At 39.3% G+C, this 14,633-nt stretch overlaps 1 protein-coding gene across 1 annotated transcript in view; it reads right to left on the minus strand.

Moving 5' to 3' along the window:
* rngtt (RNA guanylyltransferase and 5'-phosphatase) overlaps positions 1–14,316 on the minus strand; it is a 125,974-nt gene extending 111,658 nt beyond the window's left edge. The window contains exons 1-6 of the mRNA XM_084737479.1: positions 13,909–14,316; positions 11,871–11,980; positions 11,669–11,772; positions 11,483–11,571; positions 3,439–3,514; positions 535–787 (exon numbers count right to left, since the gene is read on the minus strand). Coding sequence (XP_084593605.1) covers positions 535–787; positions 3,439–3,514; positions 11,483–11,571; positions 11,669–11,772; positions 11,871–11,980; positions 13,909–13,972 — 696 coding nt within the window. The 5' untranslated portion in view covers positions 13,973–14,316. The remainder of the gene's footprint in view (positions 1–534; positions 788–3,438; positions 3,515–11,482; positions 11,572–11,668; positions 11,773–11,870; positions 11,981–13,908) is intronic.
* Positions 14,317–14,633: the final 317 nt, after the last annotated feature.

Here is a 14,633-nt window from a genome sequence, read left to right on the forward strand (position 1 = left end):
GTGGCAAATAATTATTAGTTTGTATGTGGATATAACTGCAATTCGTACCAAACAAATCGATGTTTTGATTTACTTTCTACTGTTCATACACTGTTGTTTTTGTCTTTCCATTGCCGCGACACCGGCTGCTTGAAATGCTGATGATGCCATTTGAATTTCAACTACTCAAAATTAGTCTGGCTGAGAGCGTCGGCTCAATGTAAACACAACAAAACATAATTATATGCAACTGGAGATGATTCAATGCTTCTAATTTCTCCAAACTGCACTGATGAGAGCGTTACATAGAGACAGGCAGGCGGCTTTTACACGATACCAAATTATACCTTTGCCATCAGCTGAGGAGATGAAAATTTAAGCATGAAATTATCTGGATTACTGCGTATAGTTGAACATAAGAGTCTCATCACTCAGACGAGAAGCCTCCGTGTAGACCCTACATCACTCTGCATGAGCTCCATGTCACGCAGAGAGGGACCACCGGATTTTCCACTTAGCAGTCCATTTTCTGCCGCTTCCCCCCGGAAGTCTTACCAGTTTTAGCTTCTCCTTCTTTCGTTTGCCGGGCGCTGACCCAGAGGAGCTGGGGCCCGACTCCTGGCCCACAGCGTTACCGTCATCGTCCACCTCCCCGTCGTTGTCATCGTCGAAGCACCACTCAGGGAGCGCAGGGGCTGGGGGCGTGTCCTCCTCGTCACCATAGCGACGGAAAAGCTCTTTGAGGTAGTCTCCCTTGTAGATCCCCGGGGCCCGAGCCTGGCTGAAAGCTGCTACAGCTGCTTCGACGCTGATAAGAGACAGTAAACACAAACGGGGTATCTTTTAAAAATTATTATTGTTTTATACGATTTCTATGTTCCGTCTTTACTGTCTTTCTCATTTGATCCGTATGTCACATTTAGACCAGTAACAATTTTGTTGATTAATTAAACAAAAAAAAATATATAAATATATATTTTGGCAACTGATTAATCATTTTTCAAGCAACACTCTGTCAAATGAGCCTACAATGACAATTCAAGGCATACCCAAAGCAGAGTAACACTGTAAGTGCTACTAGCACTGAGTAACAGAGCAAAGTTTTTATTTCTGATATTTTTTTGCAAATTCTTTGTTTCTCTGATATCATTTAAGTAATTACTGATGCATCATTATGGGTTTACAGACTCTCATAATGTTTATTACCTGACAAAACAGACTTTTTATGCATTACTGAGGTCTTTTGCTGAATTTCATCATGGTTCACTCAACTGAGCTCTGTTTTAATAAAAAAGCAGTAAACTGTCATCACGGCAGACAAGCATCATCTGCCAAACATCGAATTTATTCACTCTACATGAAAATAAAATTAATACCTAATTATGTTAAATGTTCGCCAATTGAGTTACTGTCTGTTAGTGAGTCATAAGAAATCAAAAGTAATCTTTTAAAAAGGAGTAGATGTTTAATGTCAGCTCCATTTAATGTTACAATAAGTTAAAGGAGCAAGGTAATGCACCCCTGATTTTTTTTATACTAACTTAACATTTTCTCCTAAAAAGGAATTAATATCCAGTCAATTAGCTTAATTCCTAAGTTCTCAAGCTTTGGAGGAATGTCAGAAATGGAGGATACCTGGAGGACTGTAAGAAATGTTTAAATGAATGAATTTAATTTTAAAATAATTAAATTAATAAATAATAATAAAATATGAGATCCCTGAAATGTGATTTAGGTAAAGTTTGTCGTTCCTGTATTTCCTGACGTTTATATTTCAATAACAGCGTGCTATGTAGTCACGATCATGTAAGTAGCTTGCATACATCACCCGTGATTAGTTAACAAGATAAACTGTGATGTAAAGCAGTTAGCCGATGCAAAGTAAAGAGAATGAAAATGGAACAACACTGCAACTCGGAACGCTTACAGAGAGAGGTGCAGATCAGGAGAAGACTATTTTTCGAGCAATCGTATTACAAATGAAGTGGACCAAGTGAATAAAGCACAACTGTGGCGACTTTAGAAGCACCAGTGACAAGTGGCTACTCCACAGCACCTGCTGGCACCAAACAGGGCAAAACAAAGGTGGTACTTGGAGAGCTCAGTACTTTCTGATGTGGTACATGGTGCAAAAAGTTTGAGAAACACTGGCTTAACTGATATTCACCTTGGCAGACAGACACTGTGAGACAGTGTGTATTTCAGGTGTTGTTTGTATTTTTCCCCACATATCTTTAATCCACAAGGTGTTCTGTCTTAATTGGGAACCGTACACTCAGTCTTTCTTTTGGTTTGAATATGAGAAAACAATGTCCACAGACAGCTTGTCTCTCCTCTTTGTTTCCATCTGATAGAACACTGGTGAAGATAAGACACTCACATTTTAAGCTATCTTGATTTGTTAGTGCTTTGAAGTGGTTAATTACTGTTATCCAATTAGATTGTCCGCCCCAAACAGAAGCAAGTATTTCATCTTGTCTTTACACGTCAGGGCAAGGAACAAAGTTGTCGGCTGAATTTTTGTTGTCAATATGTTTTTTCCATTCACGTCGTCGTCATAATTTAGTCACGAAATAAAAGTACATCAACAAATACTTATGAAAATGATCATTGACAAAATTAACACTGATTTAGCCTCACCTAGTCCCAATTTTGACAACAATACCACAGAAAATCAGTATTTACATGTTTTTCGAAGGGTACGTCTGGACATTTTCTGAAAAAAAGGCCATTGGGAGACTCCCAAAACATCCTGCCTGTCTAGTGTAGGTAATAAACTGACTATTGATAAACCCCACTTTAAATAATCCACACCATCCCTTTAAAGACAAGTACAAAAATAATCATCAGATTATTTAATAATAAAAGTAAATGTTTAGATGCAGCCCTAATCATAGCTCACTTCAGGTATTCAGGTGTAGGGCAGGTATTTTTCAAGGACCAAAAAAAAAAAAAAAATTATCAGTGTTGGTGATTTGATGGTGAACTCATCTTGCAGCACATGAAGCTGTACGAGGGCTGTGAATGCTCTCAGAATATTCACTGCACAGGAAGTAGTGGGTGGTGGGAGGGTTTTTTATCCAGCCTTCATGTCTACAGCTTCCAGGGATTCTGCTTTATCAGATTGCTGCTCCACCTCTGACTAAAGACACATCCTCACCCCCGCCCCTCGGCTCAGCTGTTATACATTATTTAACACCTCTGTCGTGGGGCGTCGAGCTTGGTCACTGCCAACCAGCCGGCTTCTTTATGAAGCCTGAGTTCATGGGGACTGACAGGGGAACACAACTACAGAAAAGTATCAGGAGAAGACGGGATTATCAGCTACGAAAGACAGACAGGGGAGGGAGATTTTGAGTCCAGAGTAATGATGCAAGCCACATGGAGGTGTATGATTTGTGCTGTCATGCAAGAGTGAAACTATATGAGTGACTGACAGGGGAGAGGTTCAGCCCTTACCTCCAATCCATCTTCTCCACCAGGTATGCACATATCAGAAAGCCTGTCCGGTTGAAGCCGTGCGTGCAATGAACACCTTTGAGAGAAAAAAATATGGTCAAAAACTGAGAATCCCACTTCAAATTTACATTTATATTCACACACTTGGAGATATAATAGTAAAATTAGCTGGAAGTCATATCACCAATCTGTCTTTTGCATCAGCTATGCTCAACGCCTTCACACAATCAATTTAATGTTGCATAATGCAAGTGTGACATCATAATTTCAATAGCATAATCTTATCCAATGTGTTTTCCCTCTCACATCAATAAAATCAGTCGATTCTCTTTGAGATGAACTGAGGCAGAGTCTATGTTCAGAGCCGGGGCATCACAAGCAGATCCTTTCCTCCTCAGAAGGGAGCTTCTGCCTATATACCCACATTAAAAGTCAGCCTTATACCAGTCGTTGCACACACACTCACACACAGAGGAGAACCAGAGACTGATATAACGTTCAGGGAGGTAAAGGGTGCTTGAAAAGGGCACAGGATAAACAAAAAAACAGAGAAAATTTGTACTATTTATTTTGAAGTGAATTGGATTTGTCTGTTGAAGCACAAACAGAACTCCTGGGGAAAAGAAAGGAGTCCCTGAAGGCACAAAAAGCCCCATGAAGCCTTTAGTCACATTTGTTCTCTATTTTAAGAGAACGTTCAGCTAAAAAAAATAATAAAATAATTTTGTAACAAAGTGATATTTTCACAAACAAGCATCCTCAGGCAGGTGCACAGCAGGCTTCAAAATAAAACCATCTGACTCTCACATCTTCCCAGCAATGGAAGTTTGCCTGGCAACGCCAAGGCTAATGAAGATGAAAAGAGCCAACGTCAGAGGATGGGGATAACATTTACCAGCCCAACTGTCTAATTTGGACATGTGTAGCACAGAGACAGCAAAACCCAATCACCAGCTGGCTAAAGACAGGACATTGCTGAGATGACATTCACACATTCTGCTCTGATGTTCGAGCAATTTGATTTACAAGCCAGGCAGCAGTTAGTAGGTAAGAACAGATCTGGATGGGGATGAAAGATGCTGGAGTGAGGTATAAGAGAGCACCCTGCTGCCACCAGTGTGAAAGTGCAGCTTCAAAATCTGTGTGTCCTTCACACGAACCCCCACACCCCTTTAGGCACAATATCACAGCAGAACATTACTGCAAACTGTTTTTTTTTTTAACTGAAAAGAAAGTGAGAGGAAGCTGCTTAAAACAGGAGAAATGAGACAAAAAGATATCGCTCCACTTGAACAACCCTCAGCTTTTGAATGAGGAAGAACTTGAATTATTGTTTAGGAATTGCGATCAAGAGACACCTTGTTTTTATGCATAATACATATTAGGACTGGGCGATATGGACAAAATCAAATACCACAATATTTTTGACCAAATACCTCAATATTTTATTATTTAATTAGCAACGTTGTCCACAGTGAAACATCACTTATGGACGATAACTGCAATATCATTGGTATAGTAGAGCCAGGGGGGCTCGTGGGACTTAGCAGCAGCGTTGTGCAGTGGTGTGAGGCTGTGCAGGGGTGTTAAATTCTGCACAGAACTTGGCCGCTATGAAACAAATCAGGAAATGTTTTATTTTTCACTACCAACAGTAGGGCTGTGCGATTGCCTCTAAATTTCAAATTGTAGATTGTCATTGCTCTAGATTGCCAATACACGATTAAATTGGCAAGGGGGCAGGGGCGGCACGTGTCCTTGGCACGTGTCTTATGTTGATCGCTACCAGTCAGCATGGCTGCCAACACTGACACCGCTGTGGCTTTGGTGGTAAAGAAAAACTCCACATCTCCAATTTGGGAGTTTTTTGGGTTTATCCCAGACGCCAGAGGTGAGCCGACGGACACAACAAAGCCTATCTGCAAAATATGCAACAAATGTGTGTCCGTGAAAAAATGTTCAGACAACCAATTTATTTGCGCACCTTCGTCTTCATCATCCTGCTGAAGCCACAAAACTCCCGATCCCCCAAGCTAGCACTTCAAGCACTGCAGGTTTATATTTTTTGTTATAATGACGTTATTTTTAATGTTTTGCATCACATGCAAAAGTGAGCAACACCGCTGCGCTGACAAGCCGGAGACGTGTTGCTCCTCCTCACTTCAAGTCGCTGTCATTAACTTTTAACCTGCAAAGGCGGCAGTGCCGCAACACTGTAGGAATTTATGAAAGCCCTTGTGTGAACATTTCAGTAGTTACACATTAAAACAATATTTATTTGCAATTAGCCTACTCTGTTGAACGACCCCAAAGCATGAGCAAACGGGCTGTGTCAGTTCGATTCAAAGAGATGCGCCCTGTCACTGTCACAGGGCTGACAGTGTACCCTGCGCTGAGAGGAGAGGAGAGGAGAGGAGAGAGAATGTGGATTGTAGGTCTGTTTGTAAACGGGGCTTCTCTAACAGTCATGTATTTCCTCCAGAAACATCTCTTAATGCACAGTAGAGCCCCGTTTTTTTTTTTTCAAAATCGCCTTGATAAACAGCAAATCGCCTGGCAACCTTCCCATCACCAATATATGATTTGATCGGTGATCGTCCCAGCCCTAACCAACAGTCTCTCGCCTCATTCAGTCTCTACCTTACACAACCACAGCTGCCTGCTCTCTCCCTCTGCAAAAAAGACCAAGCTGCCTGCAGAAAAGAAACACAGAACGTCTTCAGTGGAGACATAACAATAGTGCAACGGCCAGCAGCAACAGCTTCCTCACACAACATACCACCTCAGAAACAAAAGGCTTTTAAATCAGTTCACAGTGGTGGAGGGCTCACTGGTCGATTACTGTCAACCATCAGTGATGAACGATGGCATTGTTAATCAGCCCAACCCAACCAGTTTACCTGCAAATTGAGCATACGACTAGATGAATGAGACTTGGATTAAACTGAATGAGTTGTGTACAAGTTTTTAAACTGATGCATTATTATAGTTTTGTTGTTTTAAAAACGAAAGCGCATCGGCTTCAACAATTCTGGGTAGCGTGTGTTGGATTCATTCAATGTTCGGGTGAAGGCAGAGGCGAGAAAATGATACACAAAAACATTCAGTGCTCCTTCATGTTTGTTAGCGTGCATCAATGACATCAAGTCAGCTGAGTGGCTCAAGTTTTTTCCATTACAATCCGCAACTAGAAAGTAGAACCTGACCGACTTATAGGCATATTAAATGAATAACATACTGGCCTATCATCATTTTTCTTAGGTACTGGTGAAAGTTTATAGTTTCAGTGCCCCAATATCATTTTGAAGAATTAAGTTTTTTGCTAAAATGTAAAATATCCTGCCTCTGTTCAATATTTTTGTCACAATGTTAACCACTTTTGAGTGATCAATGGAAAACGTGTTTTTATGTTCATTTTCTATATTGTGTATAAAGAATATCGGATGATATATTGATGTCCAGATTTTGTACTCCCTAATGTCAGTATGGGCCTAAAGATTTCAGTTTTGATCGGTCCCTGCAAAAAAACATTAATCCCAATCGCATATTTTAACAGGATATCAGCACCTAATTTTCAGCAGTCAGTTGATCTGGGCGTCCCTCAACTGGCTCACTTGGTGTTTCTACACAACTTCATGTTACTTGCTGCCCGACTCACACACCAATAACAATATTTCTGCAATTAGCTAATATCAGTATATCAGACTTGATGCACTGCTCAGCTGTGTTAAAAACTGTTAACATATACAACATATTTCAAAGTACATACTGATAAATGGGGAGAAGCTGAGTGAGTGATGTCAAGTGCAGGGCTAACTACAGTATTAAGGTAAAAATATAATGTAGCTGAAACAACAGAGCAAAAAAAACCTGCCCACATACAGACACAATTCCAAACAAACCTTTTAAACCAAATCTATTTACCAGAGTTTAGGCTTGGTGTCTGCTGATGTCCTTTCACCTAGAAATCACCTACACAGTCTTCAGTGGGAGAGGAGTGTTGTTTCTCATGTGAAACTCCCACACTCAAAAAACCAACCACATAGTGACTCGCACGACACTGTTTTTGTTATGTTTTTTTTTTTTTTTAAAGGATGTTGGATTGAGAGCCATGCACATTGGGGACTGCATTTGCACATTTCTAATCTTTAACAATGACACGTGAGCAAAGCTTGCGAGGGCCATTTCACTGCCAGCTGCCACATGGAGCTAATCTGTCACCATCAGCAGATGACTGGGTGTACTGAAGCTGTCTGATGTTTAAGAGTAGAAATGTATAAATATAAAAACAGGCATACTGAAATGTGAATATTTTTAAATAAAATATCTAAGCTCGCTTCTATTTGGACGGATCCAATTTTAGAGTAAGGCTGCTCTCTGCTGGACACACAAGGTAATGCAACTCAGCACTCTAACATCACAATGAGCATGTAGTTAGACAAAACAATCTAAATAAAAGGTTCAATTACTGGCTTTTTCCATAGATTTCCAAGTTTAAAACGAGCTTCAACACTCAAAATAAATGTCTGAATTACACATTAGTGGTGGTTAATCTCTCCGATTTCCCGATCTGATTCGATTAGCGATTATTGATTTTTCATTTGACAGTAACCCAAAAAATTATTGCACCATTAAAAAAAACAGTCAGTTGCTGAATTACTTAACTCTTTTATTGAGTAACAACTCAAAGCACTTCCTGTGTAGTGTAGTTGTAACTTCAGAATTATTTGTTTTCACTTGGCAAAACTTATCGTGGCTTTACTAGCTTATATACTGTAGAACACAGAAATGAACACAACACATTGTGTTGTGACTGATCAAGTTGTACTAAACAACAACAATTAAATGGAAGGCTTATCATTTTTCAGATCAGCAAAAAAGAAGAAACCAAGAAAGTGGTGGGATTAGGGTTAAATTATTTTAAAAATGCACTTGTCTTTAATGTCTGTAATTATCACCATAGTTATGTAACGTAATAATAATGATAATAGTAATGATAATGGTAATGATATTAAAAACTTCAAACTTATACAGTGCTGTACTATGTATATACTATATTAGATCATTATACACTGTACAGTATAATACACAACTGCGCTCTGTAGTCTGGCTCAATGTCCCGCCTACAGCACATCTGATTGGTTAGAAGTCATGATCAATCAATCAGCAGACACACTGTGTCACAGACGGGGTGAGACAGAGCTGCACCGTTGAGCAGAGAGGAGCTGTGAAGAAGTTAAGACAGCTGATATCACCAAAGTTTCAATAAACATCACAGTTTTATGATCTGTTTCTTTGGTGATAGCATAGTTACATCAGTGAAAAAAGTTATGGTCTGGATTTCACTCAAGGCGACGTGACGGCTTTTAAATCAGTCGCTCTTCACAGAGATGCTCTGCACACAGCAGCATCTGTCCTGTCTTTTCACTGCAACGCTGCACGGAGATTTTGGGTATTATAACTTATACAAAAGTAACAGTGACAGTAAAACTATGATGCTCACATGTGGTCCGCGGATCACATGCGTGCCGAACCGTAGAGGGCGATCCGTACGGAACACGGGTCAACTGTGATCCGTTGCACCCCTAGTTGGTTGCTCGTTGCTGGTTGTTTCTCATCCATTTTACACACCTGCTCGTACGGCTCTCTCGCTCTGGCCGCTGCACGCACTTGCGAATTTGTTGAGGGATGTGGATACATCATCACAGGTATAATGCAAATACACACCACACACATAGAGCTCAGTGGATTTCAGCTACACTAATATATATAAAAACACAGACAGGCCTCCCCTGTTCCAAATGTTAAACTTTTCACGTTAAAGTAGACAGAACATGAAGGCTACATCCACACTGCAGGCAGAAGTGGCCCAAATCTGTTTTGGTTTTTTTTGGCTCATATGTGACTCATGACCATGTGAACTGATTTGGGACCCCTGTATATGTGGCCCTAAAACAGGTTAGATTTTTTTGCAATGTGACCTCAGTGCGAAGAGTCATAACTGAACGGAAGACTTTTCTAGCCTGGGGTGTCTTTTTGCAAGACTCTTGTGAAGACGTGCTGACAGATGTTATAAAAAGTAGCTCTTTGAAATTTTGGATAAAATCTGTTTCTGTGAAGACGTTCATGTCACGATTCCACCACTCCTGGCTCAGACTCTGCGTCCACACACACTTCTGCACAGAATTAGCAGCCATTGCTCAACAAAAAGCCATAATTAAAAATTTGGCTCTCTTTTCTCCTCATCCTCGTTATCATCTGCTCATGAATTATCTGCCTTCCACTGCACATAAACTTGTAAATGAAAACGTAAACTTCACTGCTGACTTCAGTGGCCACCCCGCTTACTTTCATATGGCAGCGTGCAAAATCTATTGTTATTGCTCTTTTGTGCATGAGGATTATAACCAGTTCACACTGAGATGTAATGTTGGCCACATTTAAAAAATAATGTGAACAGCCAAACAAACAAAAAAAGTAGATCTGAGCAATGAATCAGAATTAAACACAAAGACTTGTGGTGTGAACATTAGAGGTGGTGAAAAAAAATTTATTATTAATGAATCGCGATTATGTTATGGACGAGTATGAATTGATTATTAAATTTTCAAAAATCGATTATTTTTGCATTATTTTATTTTGTAAAAATGTTATCCCATGGTCAACGGAAGTTGAACGTCACGCGAGCGCGCCCAGTTCCAATTTGCAAGTGCGTGCAGCAGCCAGAGTGAGTGAGCCGTACAAGCAGGTGTAAAATGGACGAGAAACAACCAGCAACGAGTAACCAACTAGGGCTGCAACGGATCGCAGCTGATCCGTGTCCCGTATGGATTGCCCTCGTGAGCATCATAGTTTTACTGTCACTGTTACTTTTGTATAAGTTATAATACCCGACATCTAAATGCAGAGTTGCAGTGAAAAGACAGGACAGATGCTGCTGTGTGCAGAGCATCTCTGTGAAGAGCGACTGATTTAAAAGCCGTCACGTCGCCTTGAGTGAAATCCAGACCGTAACTTTTTTCACTGATGTAACTATGCTATCACCAAAGAAACAGATCATAAAACTGTAATGTTTATTGAAACTTTGGTGATATCAGCTGTCTTAACTTCTTCACAGCTCCTCTCTGCTCACTGGTGCAACTCTGTCTCACCCCGTCTGTGACACAGTGTGTCTGCTGATTGATCGTGACTTCTAACCAATCAGATGTGCTGTGCTGTAGGCGGGACATTGAGCCAGACTACAGAGCGTAGTTGTGTATTATACTGTACATTGTATAATGATCTAATATATGTATAGTATATACATAGTACAGCACTGTATAAGTTTGAAGTTTTTAATATCATTACCATTATCATTACTCTTATCATTATTATTACATTACATAACTGTGGTGATAATTACAGACATTAAAGACAAGTGCATTTTTAAAATAATTTAACCCTAATCCCACCACTTTTTTCTTTTTTGCTGATCTGAAAAATGATAAGCCTTCCATTTAATTGTTGCTGTTTAGTACAACTTGATCAGTCACAACACAATGTGTTGTGTTCATTTCTGTGTTTTACAGTATATAAGCTAGTAAAGCTACAATAAGTTTTGCCAAGTTAAAACAAATAATTATTAAGTTACAACTACACTACACAGGAAGTGCTTTGAGTTGTTACTCAATAAAAGAGTTAAGTAATTCAGCAAATGACTGTTTTCTTAATGGTGCAATAACTTTGTGGTGTATTTTGGGTTGCTGTTGTCAAATGGAAAATCAATAATCGCTAATTGAGAATCATTAATAATCGAAAATCGATTAGCAATCGAATCGGGACCTCAATAATCATAATCGAATAGGATTGGGAAATCAGACAGATTAACCACCCCTAGTGAACATAGCATGATACAAAAGTTTTCTTTCACTAAACAATGAAAAGTTTAACTAAACTAAACTAAAAGTTTACTTATTTTACTTTTAGTACTTTTAATTTAGTACTCCATGTAGGATTTTAAATGCAGAAATTTTCTGATCTAATTGTTGAGCTATGGGTTCCTTACCTATCAATTCTGTGGGATTCTTCTCAATGAAGTGGTCACAAAGCCTGATGAACTTTGCAGTCGTCTCTGTTGTAGGGCATTCTCCATGGCTAAAACAAAACAGAATGACTTTGGTCTGAGTGCATTCGAGCTCAATTAACAATGACTCAGAATGGGCTTAACTCATGAAAATAAATTTACTCATACCCTTTACACTGAAGCTTCACATATGTTACACCTTCTTTTTCGATGTCGTTGCGGTCATAAAAACGAGTTGTGTTTGTCAAATCCACAAGCAAACCCATTTTCACCTAAGAAAGACAAAAAAAGAAGGACATGGTGCGATGAAATGTGGGTTCTTGCATTTCAAAATGTTAGTCAGAACTTCGGTCTTCACAGAGTGACTTACCTTTAGACTTTTTAAATAGTTGGACAGCATGCTCGGGTGAAACCTATTCTCCTCTGCAACTTGGTCGTCATATCTGGGACCCAACATTGTTTTCATTGGCAGGAATTTACCTGTGAAGGAAAATACACATAATAAGGCAGCAGTCCTCAATGTGAAACTCTGTGCTCTGAGTAGAGACCATATCAAGCTCATGAAATGATGAGTTGGTTTATCAAAAGCTTATTTTTTCTTTACAGGATGATTTTTTCCTTGATTTAATAACTGAATTCAGTAAAGCCTTGCCTCCATTTGTCAATGATTACCACACTTATTCAAACCAAATCAAATTCTATCCAAAATGTGGATGAATCACTTGACAACTCTGGCATTTTCATGGGTTTAAAAAACAGGGCATTAGCATTGGTAAAATAATCAAGGAGGAAGTATGTTCACATTTTTAGTTAAGCATGAAACAGTGCACAGTGTCATTTGTTGGCATATCTGTTAATATTCGATAAAACTCTGCACCCATCCGTATGTATAGATAAAATAATACATCTACATTTAAAAGGGTCATGTCACCACCGCCAACTGTACCTTGAAACTGAACATCTGTGTAGACATGAGGTCTACAAAAAGTTTACAGATTCATTCATAATCGATTATTAATTATCCACAAACAATTTCATAGCCCTATCAAGTCGTAGGCTAAACCTGTTATCATTCTTTTTATTTTCTCTGTTAAGCCAATTAAATCTTTTAAAGCAATCACCCATTTAATAAAAATGTTATCCAGTCTTTGTTTGCAAGTGTAGAAGACAGAGTACAAGAATATTTTTGCTTTTTTAGAATCTAAAATATAAACGTATTTTGCTTTCTTTTCACATTTGTAAGTGACTGCATAATTCCATATTTCATGACTTTGATGTCTCCGGTATTATTCAACAATGTGGAAAAATAATAAAAACAAAGAAAAAAAATGAAAAAGTGCGTATGTGTATATATGTATATAGGTTTTTTTTATGTATATTAGTTAAACACTCTCTCGATGCATATGTAGGTGTTCTGTGTTAACATAGTGCAAATATATCTAAGACCTGTCTAGTGTCTATATTATCTTTCTAATTAATTTATTTTGTGTTGTTCTTTCACATAATTATACACAGCATACTTATGTGTGTTCCCTGGGATTTACACGCCGGGGTCCACGGTATATTTTCTACATTCTAAAGGTTACTTGGCTGACAAAAAGTTGGCAACCTCTGGTCTAGACTACTACTCTGGTATACAGCAAATGTGGACTGAAGATGGGTCTGGCGATATAACATGTTCTTACATTTATATGGCTTTACTGGATAACGACCACTACACAGCATCATGTACCATGCTACCGACCCGGTTTGTTTTGACACGTGACGCTCCAAGAGCGATGCTAGCCAACTCAGTGATACTTTATCTGATGGGAAATAGATGAATGAAACACAGCATGTAAACTCAGCTTCTGTTCAAAAATTTAATTAGAGTATTTAACCTACAAAAGACACGGATTTCTGCGAAGAGTTGAGCTCTGACACCCCGTTGTCTATAAGTTAGCTAAACAGCTCTCGCCCGGGTAATGTCATACCAAACTCCATTCAAAAATCTGACAAATTAAGCTTGCGTCGCTACAGGTGGAAAATACACAAACTCAAAAATAAACGTCTGAGCTTCTATAGTTCGTTGATGCCATCCAGTCAGGTCGGCATTTCAGTTAACACCATACATCACTTCATTTTACTAAAATAATGTTAATTTGGGCTGCACTGCCCGCTAACGGCAGGATGTTGTGATGCTAGCCCTGCAATTTGCGTGTGACTCAAAATGGACAAAAATAGCTAGGTGATGCTTATTATATCAGGACGTTTAGGAAGTTCAAAAGCAATTAAGTGACATCTCAGAAAAGACATCCAGTCATGTTATATCAGCAATTTGCACTAAATAATGTAGCAAATACTCATCCAGATTAGCACTTGGTAAATCAAGCTGGCTGATCTAACGTTAGGTTGTCATTTTGTCTAACCTGCCACAGGCTGTCCTCTTCTGGGACAATTCCGCCATCGAGGAGGGGGTCCGTTGTGTGACATGTTCTGGAAAGGTTCTGGTGCGGTGAATATTACTAGCTAGCCTGTGGCTTGAGTGTTCCCGCTCTCAGAGCACGATGATCCCCGGCTGTTTCACTCAAGCACCGCGGACTCAGGGCCCTTTAGCGACTAATTCAGGGGAATCGTCCAACAAGTTTAAGCCCGGTCAACATTGTGACGGGCCGGCGGCCCATACATATGTTGTGACGACTCGCGGTAGATCAGCATCCCAAAAATTATGTTGTCTTTTTGGTCCGTTTCTCTTAAATCCAGATTGTTGTGACGGCACTACAATCACCTAACGTGCTGGCTAGCTCGAGCTAAACTAGCTAGTCTTCTACACCTGCTGTAATGTCTGTAGTTCAGACGACAACTTGCGTCACAGTGACACCTGTAGGTCTACACGAGAAAGGACACAAAAACAATATACAATAGGGTTTGTGCTTATACGGCAAGGTTTATTTCTCCTTTCCCAGAATAAGGGCTTGGTTTCAGGATCATTTTGACTGGGAAGAAGGTTTGGCCCTTCAAGCAAATTTAAATCACTCAAGTTGATCTTGATTATATCCATTAATTTTACACATTAACTGTTGAAATAATTAAAAACATTCAACAACACATCCAATAAACCTGCACATTTACAATGCAAGGATATATGGAAATT

Source organism: Lutjanus erythropterus, chromosome 15 (genome assembly GCF_056507025.1).
Source record: "Lutjanus erythropterus isolate fLutEry1 chromosome 15, fLutEry1.hap2, whole genome shotgun sequence".
Lineage (NCBI taxonomy): Eukaryota > Metazoa > Chordata > Actinopteri > Lutjaniformes > Lutjanidae > Lutjanus > Lutjanus erythropterus.